Source organism: Anser cygnoides, chromosome 1 (genome assembly GCF_040182565.1).
Source record: "Anser cygnoides isolate HZ-2024a breed goose chromosome 1, Taihu_goose_T2T_genome, whole genome shotgun sequence".
Taxonomy (NCBI): Eukaryota; Metazoa; Chordata; class Aves; order Anseriformes; family Anatidae; genus Anser; species Anser cygnoides.
The window spans coordinates 155,787,438-155,799,843 of record NC_089873.1 but is presented as its reverse complement, the minus strand read 5'-3'; the positions used below and the strand labels follow the sequence as shown (position 1 = coordinate 155,799,843).

Genomic DNA, 12,406 nt, shown 5'->3' with positions numbered 1-12,406 from the left:
TGCTGATATTGACAGTATGTCTCCTTTGTTTATGAAATTAAGGTGGGAAAACAAGCTAAATCTACTACAGCTTATCTATTGAAATCTACTGGTCCACTTATCCACAGAAAACAAGCTGAAAATTCTGCAATTCTAAATCAGTAAAAATGAAATTGTGCTATTATGGCCGCTACATAAGAAGGGGATTGAGCGATGTCTGACTCATCCCTATTATCCTTTTATAGCAACAGTAAGAGCCCCTCCCTTCTCCTCATCCCAGATGCTAGCTTGACAACTACCTGATTCTGAAACTTTTTTTAAAAATTCATTTATTTTTTCCCTTTTTTCTTCAACATGACAACAGTTCATTTGAGATGACTGTGTTTGCTGCTCCTTTGTTTTGAATCAGTTAAAAATAACAAAGCAGCACTTTTATTATTGCATTCTTAAGATCCTTATCATATTGATTTGTATTTGCTACAGTATACACTGTGTGTACCATAGTTTGGTGAGTCTGATGGCTATATTATATATTCACTATATACTTTAATACTATATTCAGTTCTTGTTCGCCTTAAGCAAAACAAAATGATGCACAGTGAGATTTTCTCCTATTATGTTCTTCCTGTATTTTGTCCTCCCCCTTCATTTCCTTAACTGTCTTATCAAAATATAAAACCAACAATGACCCTGTTGAACCTAATGTGAGCAGGCCTACACCTAGCTTGGCTGGGAAGTCACTACTTAATTCTAGTTTCAGACCACCATAGCTTCCAGAGATGCAATCTTAGTCCTTTCATGTAACTGTCAAATCATCAGTGTTTATAGGAAATACTTTTACTGCTTTTCCTCTTCTGGGAATAACTGCAAACAAGAAGCATATTTCTAATTTAGAACATTCTTGAATATACAGAATTGAAACTAATAACAAAATACCGTTTATATACTTTTTTCAGAGACAAAAAGAAGCGAAATAGCTGAACGGCAAAGTATATGGTCTTACCTGAACACTGACACTTCCTTGTAGCTTCAGCTGCAATTTGATCATATCTACTTCAGCTGAAGCACAAAGCTGCCTGAGTTCTGTGACTTTTTTACTCATTTCATCAATGGCAACTTCAATTGGGTTTAAATCAGTATGGTGCTGGTACATTACTGGAATGCGCTTCTTCACATATGGGAAACAATGTATAGCTATGGACAGAATTGAGTAGTAGTGTTAAAAATGTTTTTGAATAAGGTGTACTTTGATAAGATTTTATGTGAAAAATCTCATTTTGACATAATTTGTTGCCCAATTTATTAACACATTAAATAACTAGAAATACTACTAGCAGTACAGGGAAACAAAATAGCTTAGTTTTATGTACATTAAAGCAAATAAAGATTGTTGGTACTACTACTGACAATAACCAAGAAACAAACCATTCAAATTTAATTCATAGAAGAAGTTTAAAAAGAATTGCTTATCGTACACATATCTTAAAGAGTAAAAGAACTAAGAACAGGCAAGGTTGTACTTTCTATTTCCTCTCAAGTATTAGCTATGGACAGCTGATATTATTAACTAATGTAAGTTCCATTTACCACTACATTAAGACAGTGATATACAAGCTCACACTTTCAACAGAGACAAGACTTTTTCTAAGAACAAGGAAAAGCAGCCACCAGGTTCATAGCTCTTGAAGGTCAAAGACCAAAAAAAAAAAAAAAAAAGAGAATTATCCCGAAGGAACCAGTATGAAAGCCTAGTTTTGACTGAAAACATGGAAAACATTTTCACTGATAGCTATAAGTGAAGAGCAGTAAGAGCATAGTGGAATACAAGACTTTACTCTCTTTTCCTAATACTCCAGCATTAAGAAACCATACAACTATCTATGTATTCTCAGATGGTGATTTACAAGCATGCTTGCATACAATATTTCTGAGTATTATTTTCAAGTACATACTCATTTTAAAAGATGGTTTCACAAATCATTGTCTAACTATGTTCTTGACTACTTTGCAATTCTTGTAATCTCGGAACAGTTGTGTGTGAAATCCTCTAAAGGATTTTTTCAGAAAAAACATAAAACATACAGAAAGGCCTAGTATCAAGAACTAAGTATATGTATATAAAAGAGCAGTTTTCTTTTAAAGGAAATTTTAGTCCAATGAGTACCTGTCAAAATGGTCCGTCGTTTACACTGTTCTTCTACTCCTCCTTGTCTTTTACCAGCTTGAGTAAAAGGCATCTCAAACATAAAGCGGCGAATGTTATGAGTCCTTTCAAAATCTGTTTTTCTTTCCTGCAACTCTTTTTCTTCAAAGTATGGAATTACATGCGTAACTTGAATATATGCATATTTTGAATCTAAATCCTTTGGATTTACCTTTAAAATGTGGAAGAAAAAACACCAAATAGCTACATTGTGAATAAAGTAGAATTAGTTGTAGTTATGCAAATTTCAGGAATTAAATTTGGTCTCTTAATCAGTAAATTACTGCAAACTTAGCAAATGCTAATGCTCTCGTGGGACTTCTCCGACAAACCACACTGCTACAGACAGTAAGTCAATACATTGCTAAGAATTAACATTAAAGAAAACTTATTGCTAAGAAATGACATTAAAGAAAACTTACTGCTGCCTTAAGGTAGTATATAAAAGAAGAAAAAAACCCACACACCACTACCATTATTTTCTACATTCAAAATTGGAATAAAAAAATAATGCAGTTTTGTCCAAGCTTAATAGTGAATACTGGATTTCAAGAGAAGTCACAGAAATAAAAAATATATTTAAAGCCTTTATTTAGAGTACACAGGAAGAACTGTGAAAAATGGAGTACAATATAACTCTCTTGTCTTCCAACACATTAAATTAAACCCCTGCATATGTTCTTCTCTCCTTTTAAAGTTCCGATTTGAGTTAAGAGTACTGAAAATCCCACCACTGCTGCACTTCCAAGTGGAGAAGCACAGCACTTTGTGATCTTGCAGAATCAAGGAACAGAAGAGAGGATATTATGAGAAAATCGATGTAAAGTGTAAAACCTTGAATTGGTTAAGGAATGGAATGAAAGGAATGCAGAGAGGCACCTTGTGCAGTATGAGATCTTCTCAGCCTATGGGCTACTACCATCCTCTTTTGTTCAATGGCTCCAGCTGTTGTGATGGCAAACCTTACCTTAAAAGCATCAAGAGGGGACTACAAGAGGTCAAAGTTGCAGTTGGACTTGATCAGCTCTGAAGGTCCCTCCCAATTAACTGAATTATACTATTCTAAAGATATAAATGGCAAATTTTATCTCAGAAAAATATTTAATCAGGCTTTGGTGAGGGTGGAGTGAGGTGGGGGTATGCGGGAGAAGCACCTTTGAAGCAGGTTTTTTGCTAGTAGCGTGTCCCAAGTAAAGATGATTATGGATAAATATCCTGGGAGACCTGCAGTCTAATCCTACACTGGCAAAAGTGTAGCATTAGTAAATACTACTAATTGTAAATACTACAAAAATGTAGTATTTAGCTTTTTGTCTGTCCTTAAGTGTAAGTTTAATAGAAGATGATAGCTCTCCCATACCCTTCAACCAGCAGAATTTTTAGATACATGTTTGGATATTAAATGAATAAAGGAAAGTGATCCCACATTATTTCAAATTGATTAGTGGGAGGAAGTTGTATATTGGAATTCTTAAGAGAGAATGAAAACATACTTTGCCAGAATCCTGAATCATTTTGACATTTTCAGATCCAAATTTGTCGGAGTAGAGTTTTTGGAGTCTCTGAGAAATTTCTGAAAGAGGAGTGAGTTTAGGCTCTTTATAGATATATTCCTTTCCATCTTCGTCCTCAAAGAATCCCTGTAAAAAAATAAATAATCAAAATCTTGGGAAAAAATAATAACCAACATTGAACAATGATTTCGATTAACATAATATTTATGATTGAAAAACAAACATTTAACATCAGGATTCAAGCAAATGTAAATAAACAAATTAAGCCTAAGTAAAAAGAGGTTTCCAAAGAAAATAAAAACAAACAAAACAAAAACAGAAAAATATAATTATCTACTACAAAATGAATGAAAGATAACAGAAACACACAAAGGTAAATTTTTTGTTGTAATTTTATGATGTGCCAAGCCTTTAAGATAAAAAAAATAGTATTTTCTTTAGTTTTATCTTAAAAAGTGAACTTTTGGTACTGTTTCACTTGCCAAAACAGAGATCTCGTTGCCCAGTACGACTACCTGATTCACAAGTGAATATTTTGACAATGTTTTCAAAATTTGAAAATTGATTGGTTTGAAATTTAATTTATGTAAACATCTTAATTTTGTGTCATACTCTTTTGACATATACTTCTTCATTTTTATTACATAAAGCATTTGTTTTAAAACCATAACTGAATGCAATTTGTAGTACATGGAAAGTGAAACAGGTGATTGATTTAAAACAAAAAGCCATGTCTGAGTTCATGTTTGAAATCAAAAAATAAATATTTTTGTCATAAAATGAAACAGAAAATAGGAAAGCACAACATATCATGTGTAAACACAGGCTAGTTTGACAAAAATACCCACATCAAACTACGGTGAAATGCAGTAGTTTTTACTGCATTGTTTGCTTTGTAAGCAATTACTGTAATTACCTCAACATCTGTTTCACTGTCTGTAAACTGGTATTGCTATAAAGTTATAAAAGACAACAGAATACATGTAAAGTTATATTGCTCAGAGTATTTTACAATTCTCCATGCTCAGCTGAACAATTAACAACTGGGCTATGCATGTAGAAAATGTATTACTTGATACTGCGTGATACCATACTGATACATATGCAGTGTAAACACATATTAGAGGATGTGAAACCGTCCAATACACAGCCAGAACTCTTGTTTGAAGCATGCAATACTAATGTATAGACAAGAGTGATTTGTTCTCTGAATGGAACTTAATGTTATTTTTTCAGTCGCAGTGGCTCTTAATGCATACCAATCTAAGAAGCAGCCTTGCAAACCACACTGCAGCGCTACAGACATTAAGTCAATACATTGCTAGGAACTGACATTATAGAAAACTTACCGCTGCCTTAAGGTAGTAAATAAAAGAAGAAAAAGAAAAAAAGGCAAAAAATTTACTGAGGAAAATAAGGAAGAATTGTACTGGAATTGGTAAATGTTTTAAATTAAGTTATTGACAGTATTTAATTATTTCTTAAAGAACACATTTCTCGTGCTTTTTGTCATGGTATCAGCATGAATGATGAGAGTGCACCTTGTAAAATAAAACAAGATTTTTCTTATTGCATACTGCAGTAATGATAGTTAAATAATACTCACCTGTCCAAAGAATGCTACCCTGAAATAAGTTCCCAGCAGTCTCTTGCCTGTATGCATAACTTCTGTTACTTTGCTGTATGCTCGATGAAGAGTATCATATAAATGAGCAAGCCTCTAAAAATAAAATAAAATAATTATGGGGTAACAGAATAACATAGAACATTCCTATCTTAAAACAACTATGAATTATGTTCTTGTAGTTAAAAACAACTAAAAAGACTTTTCTGCTGAACACTAGTAATATGTTTAACACCTGTATCAATGACAATGATACGACCATATGCAAGATTAAGTTTTAATAATTTATATTTATTTGAAAGAAAAACATTTTAAATGATTTAAAATTAGTCCTTTCAACACACTTATATTTCAGTTACTATTTTGATAGTCTTGTTATGTGATATGTAATGTGTCATGCAGTTAAACTACAAAAAAAAATCTGGAATTTTTCCTTGCTCAAGTTTACTTATAATGAATTTAGTACCTCAAAATCTCTCCGTTTTTCATAAATGGGAATTATAAGTTTATATATGTCAGCGATCAGTTCATAGCGTTCTGCCTTCCAGAGTCCATCAGCACACTGCTCCAACAATTCCATCAGCACATCCTAGATTTGTACACACATTTGAAAAAGAAAAACAATTTGGTGCTCATTAAAAGCCTGGTAAGCAATTATACCAAAATTCTTCCTAAGGAAAAAAGGAAGATCTTGCTTCAAAACCATGTTCTCTAAATTAAAATTATTGTGGCAATCAAAAAAATGCTAAGAGGAAAGAAAACAAAGCAGAATGGTCTGAATGTACACATGTAGCCTTTATATTTACCACAGACAGCATTTTTCTTTTAGATACTCCTGACCTTTTAAGTCTACAAATGACACCTGTGTGAAGACCCAAACTTGTCTTACTATACACAATGTTTTTTGAAAGTGCCGTTTCCTTTTTTTTTTCTCCACACAGAACATTTTTTAAACTATCAATAAATAGCATCACCAGTAAAACAAAAAGATACAATACCAAAATCCATACTCAGAAGTGATTGTTAAGGTATACCAGTTAATTTTGTATATTTGAACCAGAATGAAAGGACGTATTAGAACAGTTAGAGAAGCTGAGAAATCCTGAAGGGTCAAAACAGTCACAAACAAGAAACCACCTTGGCTTTGTTGGGTTGGTCCCAATACCCTGGTAGCAAAAAAATAGTTATTTAAGGTTAAATAAAAACTACACTTACTTGTGCATTAGGATGGAAGAATATATTTTGCATATGAGCAATCACCATAATTACAAAGCTCCTTCATTCAGTTTGTCATAATTCTTTGTGTTCCATGAATTTAATTTCTTTTACTTTAATAAGTATAATGAAGAAAACTAAGATCGTGTTACTACTTTGCCCTACTTCTCATAAATTCAAAATCGTACGTCTAACTTTATTAACTCAAATACTACACACAATGTTACAGATATCATGGAACGACATATAGCTTCTATGATGAAGCTGTCATATACTCAGTCACGGCTTGGGCGTGAAAGAGCCACCAAAGATCTCCATCCCAATCCATATACCCTAACACATATCTCAGTCCTCTTCAAGTGTGCTTGGGGATCCAATAACTTCCACTAGAATCCAAATCTGAGAAAGAGGGACACCTTCGAGTACCACTTCTGCACCACAGGGGCCAAGCCAGAAGCCAGAAATAACTTAGTAGTCTTAGAAGGGATCCAATGCTACTGTATTTCCTTCCTCCATTCAGTAGAGGGCTGAGACGGAATGAACACATCATTAAGAAAAGCCAACTTTAATTCTGAGGGGAAAAAAAAAAAAGACCGAAAAATGCTATCCTTTTCCATGTGCTTCAATAGTCCCTAAAAATTTCACTTCCCCCAATTATCATGGGGCTGTACAGACTTCCCAGTATCTCCATCCTTAGCAACCATGTGGTGAGAACTGAAAGACCCATGTCACTGCTGGACCACAAGGGATGTCCACAAAGATTTATGAGTACAGGAGTCTTAACTCAGACACAAGAGGGCATCCAAATGCAGCAAAATTTAATTTGCACAGAGGAAAAAAAATATAAAGAGCAAAAGCTGCATATGGGAAAGCTGACATGAGGAGGGAAAAACACTGTTTCTGGGCAACCTCTCTGTGCTTATCCATCTTCACGGGAATAGTTTCTTTCCATACATCCAGTGAGAATTCCCCTTACAACATGTGAGACTGCCTCTTCCTCTTTCATTGTTCACCTCTTAGAAGAGCCTGGCTCTTCCCTCAGCCACCTTATTAGTTGGACTTTTTCCAGTTTGATGATCTCTCTCTCGACTGGGCACGAGATTAGAGGTGGGGCATAACAAATGGGGGGGAAAGAAGGGGGAAAACGTAATTCCCTCCACTTGTTGACTCTTTCTAATATAACCCAGCGTGCAATTGGTCTTTGTTGTTCATCCTTGTTCATTCTTGTTCATCCTCTTGTACACCAGAATTCCCTGGTCTTTCTTTCTGCAGAGCTGCTGCCCAGCCAGTCCATCCCCGGCCTTTACTGACACATTGGGTATTTTTCCCCAGGTGCAAGGCTTTATTCTTGTCTTTGCTGAACTTCAAGAGGTTTCTATCACCTTGAGTTTCTGGTCCCTCTAAATGAGATGTTGGGGTCCCTCACTACCCCTCCATTTAGCTTCAACCACTAATTCAATGAAATGCTGTACCCCATGACCCAGATTGCTAATGAAAATGTCAAACAATATTAGCCTGAGTATCTGTGAAGAATACCTGCCTTTACCACCATACTTAAAGTACCCTGTGTGCCTGGGTAAGTACTTATTTCTGATTTTCATAAAGTGCTTTGCTATACTGAGTTACACTTAAAAGAGCTACAGCACTATCCTTTCATTCTGCAGATACCATTGCACTACTGTGCAGTAACATTCAAACATTCCTTAAAATACATACTTGTTCTTCTAGAAAAATTCTTTAATTGTTTGTTCATAACCCATAACACAATTAGAAGGGGAAAAAAATAAAAATAAAAAAATCTACCTAACCAGCCACTCAACAAAGTATCAGGCAGTGCTTTGTTACAGGGTATTACTGCAAAGAATATTTTCACTCACTAACTTTACGCTATTAAAAGTATTCTCAGTACATTAAAAAGATGATAAAGATTTTGCTCAAGAACTTAGAAATTTGGTTCTTTAGAAGGCAAATACAAAAATGTCAGGATGTTCAGATGGTCTGATAGATTTCTACTGTATAATTTCTATTAACTGTAGGCAAATAGTCCTATGATATAGGAGAAGGGAGTAATCTTTCCTACAGCTCTGAAGGTTTCTGAAGCAGTTATTGCCCGTCCCCTTTTTTACTGAAAATGTTTTTTTAGCTTTCCCCAAGGATTTTTAAATGGTTATCATCTCTTATTGTATTGTTAATATAGAGGGTTAAGCCTTATTCTCTACTATATAACCAAAATTTATAACCCTACCACGCCAATCATTTAATGAGATTCCTGTAAAATGAAGATCTGTTTTTAAATGTCCTGTTTACTCATGTAGGACTCAAGGATAAAAAGGTGAAACTACACCAAGTAAATCTAAAAATATCTTTATTACACAAGTTATTGCTTATATGCTTAAAGTCATTCACAGGATCACAGGATGGATGAGGCTGGAAGCGACCTCTGGAGGCCATCTGGTCCAACCCCTGCTCCAGCAGGGCCACCCAGAGCACGTTGCCCAGGACCATGTCCAGGCAGCTTTTGCAGATCTCCAAGGAGGATGATCCACCACCTCTTTGAGCAACCTGTGTCAGGGCTCTGTCACCCGCACAGCACAGAAGTGCTGCCTGGTGCTCAGAGGGAGCCCTCTTGTGTTTCAAATCCCAGGATGCTCCCCAGACATTCACTACTGTAAACCTGGACTTGTCTCTCTTTGTACTGGAACCTACAGTTTGATAAATAGCTGGCACTTGACAGACGTCTGCATAACTATCCTCGATTCTGAGAAACCATCCAGAGTGAGAAAAAGCAAGACAAAAGACAGATGATTTCACCCCAGGTTCTAGTACAGTGCGTACAGATGAATGAAAGCCGAATTGCCACTCCTCTTAAACTACCAAATCACCAGGGGAAAAGGTAAAATAAAATAAACATTGTCCAAGATAAGGTTATGCATCTTAGAATGTGTAAATGATACAATTTGAAAGCATTCACTGGCTGGAGAAACACTTCCCCTGGAGCAATACTGCACTACAAATTTATTTGACACATTTTGAAGTTTATGGATTTTGATTTATAAGAATAAAAATCACCCTTCTTGTTTTGGGTTGTGCTATAGTTTTTATTGCATAGCAAGAGCACAAAGATGACAGGATGATTTTCTTCATCTGAGAATCTAAGTTAGTTTTCCTATAGAGAAAGGCTGAAGGGTATTAAATTGTCTCCATTATATAACACGTACTGTGAAGCTCTCATTTACCAATCTGAAGTTAGAATGATTCATCTCACGGACAGTCATAGCTAACCAAGGGACCAGGAAAAAAAAGTATGAAGGCAGATATTGAGTTAATATTTGTGGTGGAGCTGTACTTTGGCAAATTTTATTTTGGAAAACAAACAACAAACCTGAATCAACTTTTTCCAAGTTTTAATCTGCATGGAATCTGGCACCGGACACTGGTCTACTAGCCATAGCTCAGAACACTCACGGATGAGCTGTTTACAACAAAGTCTAGCAGGGAAAGGATAACAGCTTCCAGGCTTTTGCTTTGCAACTTGCGACACTCACAAGATTTTAGTTCTACAAGGAGAATCTGACTTGTGCTGCTGAACAGACTCTGGCTAAACAACTGTTAATGAAATACACATAGTAACTTTGTTAAAAATTAAACACTATTTTTTTTTCGATGACTAATTTAGGAAATGAGTCAGGGTAATCCTCGCCTAGAAGATAATTCTCTTAAAATGAGAATTAAATTGAGAATTAAAAAAAATGGATTTTAAAAAATAGGAAACTACATAGAGTCTTAAGACAAATTTCACTGACTTAGGAAGACTTTATATAACAGAGAATACAAAAGACACTTTGCTCCTTTTAGAAACATGAAAGAGCCCTCCCCCACTCCCCATCCTGTCAATTACTGGTTTTGAGATTTAATTCTGAAGTGACTAGCACCCAGGGAAATGCCGAGTAACATGACTCATATTACCAGGTATAGGAAAAATTCACAGTAGAGGCTCATTTAGCTGGGTAGTAGTAAAGTACAGTTTGAAAGATATGTTTCTTATACCATCTATCTACCCAACTGTTCTGTTATATAATTTATTTTTCTTAGATTAATACAGATTCCCTTTCATAAGACCATACTGAAGTAGCACTCTACATATGAGTATGTTCCTGTTCATGAAGCAACTAGAATATCTTTTTTGAAGAACTTCTGTTTATAAAGGGTTGCATACAGGGAAACTGAACTTTGCGAGGTTTGAACCCTTTGCAAGATCCACTGGATTATAATCACACTCTTGGCTTACTTTTGCTCCATGGAAATAATGAGAGATGGAAATAAATCTGGGTAGGGTTCAATGACTCAGAAAAAGCAGCATATTCTTTTTGCAGTGAGTGACTAATCAGAAGAAGAATAAAGACATTCCGGTTAAAAAAATACAAAAGATCCTCTCTGACAAATGATTTATCAGGTAGGTGCTGACAAGAGTTTCCAACAAAAGTTTCCATCTACTGTAGGTCAGTAAAAATCCAACTCCCGGCTCACTTAAAACAGTTTACATTTTTCTTTGAGTAACATGCTACATTCATGCTGGATGAGGAGAATCAGTGTTTTAAATAAAATAGCATACAAATAATAATAAAAAACGCAATCTGTTATTGGGTATCTTTGGAAACAAAAGGCACTCTGATTTCAAGTAATTCCAACTCCTGCCTTCACAGAAAAGGGGAAGGCTACAATTTTTGTCTTAAAACTATAGAGCAAATTAGTACCAGAATGTAGGAGTAAAACACATGTGCCCTAGCTCTAGCCCAAGGCTTAAAACCACTAAATCTTTCATCTATTCCTCCTAAATCTGTTAGTATAGACTCAGATTGCAGTCAATTTTGCATTTTGTCACACACTTTCAGCATAAACAAATTAAAACATACACACAAAAATTGCTACAATTGCTACAAAGTTGCTACAATTATGTTTACACACCAAGGATTTTTCCAACACAGCTACTGCAACTAGTGGTCTGTCCCTCACTCTATACTGACAAATATGTAGTGTAGTCATAGCAATTTGTATGCTGGTGCTTTATGTAAAATATATGTATATAGCAAATTCTCTAAAGCCTGGACAGCTCATAGAATTTTTTGTTTTATTTCTGTATTAGGATAAGAATAGTGGCTAGGAAAACAATGATAGCATAGGTCATAGCAGTCAGCCTCAGGATTGAAACAAAACTTGGAAATATAAACAGCACTTTAATGTGCACCAACTCTAACACACTTATGTTTACTTACTTCGTTAAAGTGAACATCCTGCATTCCAACATCCTCCATCATTGAAGCTTCTTCGTCTATATTAGGTGTGATTACTCTGAAAGCAGTACAGCCTTGCCTAAACATCCCTATCATTGAAAAAGAAAACCAGACAAATTTACCTCAATGCCATCAAGACACATTCCTCCACCAGAATAACAGTAGGCCATTTTGTGATGCTGGATAATGCAGAAGACTTATATACTTACCACCAAATTAATAATAAAATAAAAAATAAAAAAACAGCCTCCCACTGCATGATTAAAAGAGCAGAGCCCACCTTAAGTATAAATAGGATTAAAAACCAAAACAAAACTAACAAACAAAACCTCCAACGTTAATATCTAAACTCTTACCTACAAAAGTATGTAGTGTCTGAATCTTTCTACTCTATCTTAAACCTGTACCCAACCTATCCCACCCCAAGCCTACGTTAATCAAGGTTGCTTTTACAGTATTTCATTAAATTGTTCGTGCAAGAATGAAGTTTGACTGTCTACATTACTAATAGGATGTAACTGGCATATGACAGAAGACAAAAATAGCAAGTTACCCAAAGGAACCACAAATATATGCATAT

General features: G+C 35.1%; 1 protein-coding gene across 12 annotated transcripts in view; it reads right to left on the bottom strand.

Moving 5' to 3' along the window:
* The window catches only part of DOCK9 (dedicator of cytokinesis 9), a 129,305-nt gene that overhangs the window by 4,451 nt on the left and 112,448 nt on the right, over positions 1-12,406 (bottom strand). For 9 of the 12 annotated variants that reach the window (XM_066986508.1, XM_048072715.2, XM_048072714.2 and 6 more), the window contains 6 exons: positions 11,809-11,915; positions 5,787-5,909; positions 5,303-5,416; positions 3,676-3,822; positions 2,144-2,354; positions 983-1,173 (listed from right to left, as the gene is read on the bottom strand). In XM_066986508.1, coding sequence (XP_066842609.1) covers positions 983-1,173; positions 2,144-2,354; positions 3,676-3,822; positions 5,303-5,416; positions 5,787-5,909; positions 11,809-11,915 — 893 coding nt within the window. Of the gene's footprint in view, positions 1-982; positions 1,174-2,143; positions 2,355-3,675; positions 3,823-4,612; positions 4,649-5,045; positions 5,052-5,302; positions 5,417-5,786; positions 5,910-11,808; positions 11,916-12,406 lie in introns of all 12 variants that reach the window. The other 3 variants (XM_048072718.2, XM_013174417.3, XM_066986538.1) reach the window with 2 other exon arrangements.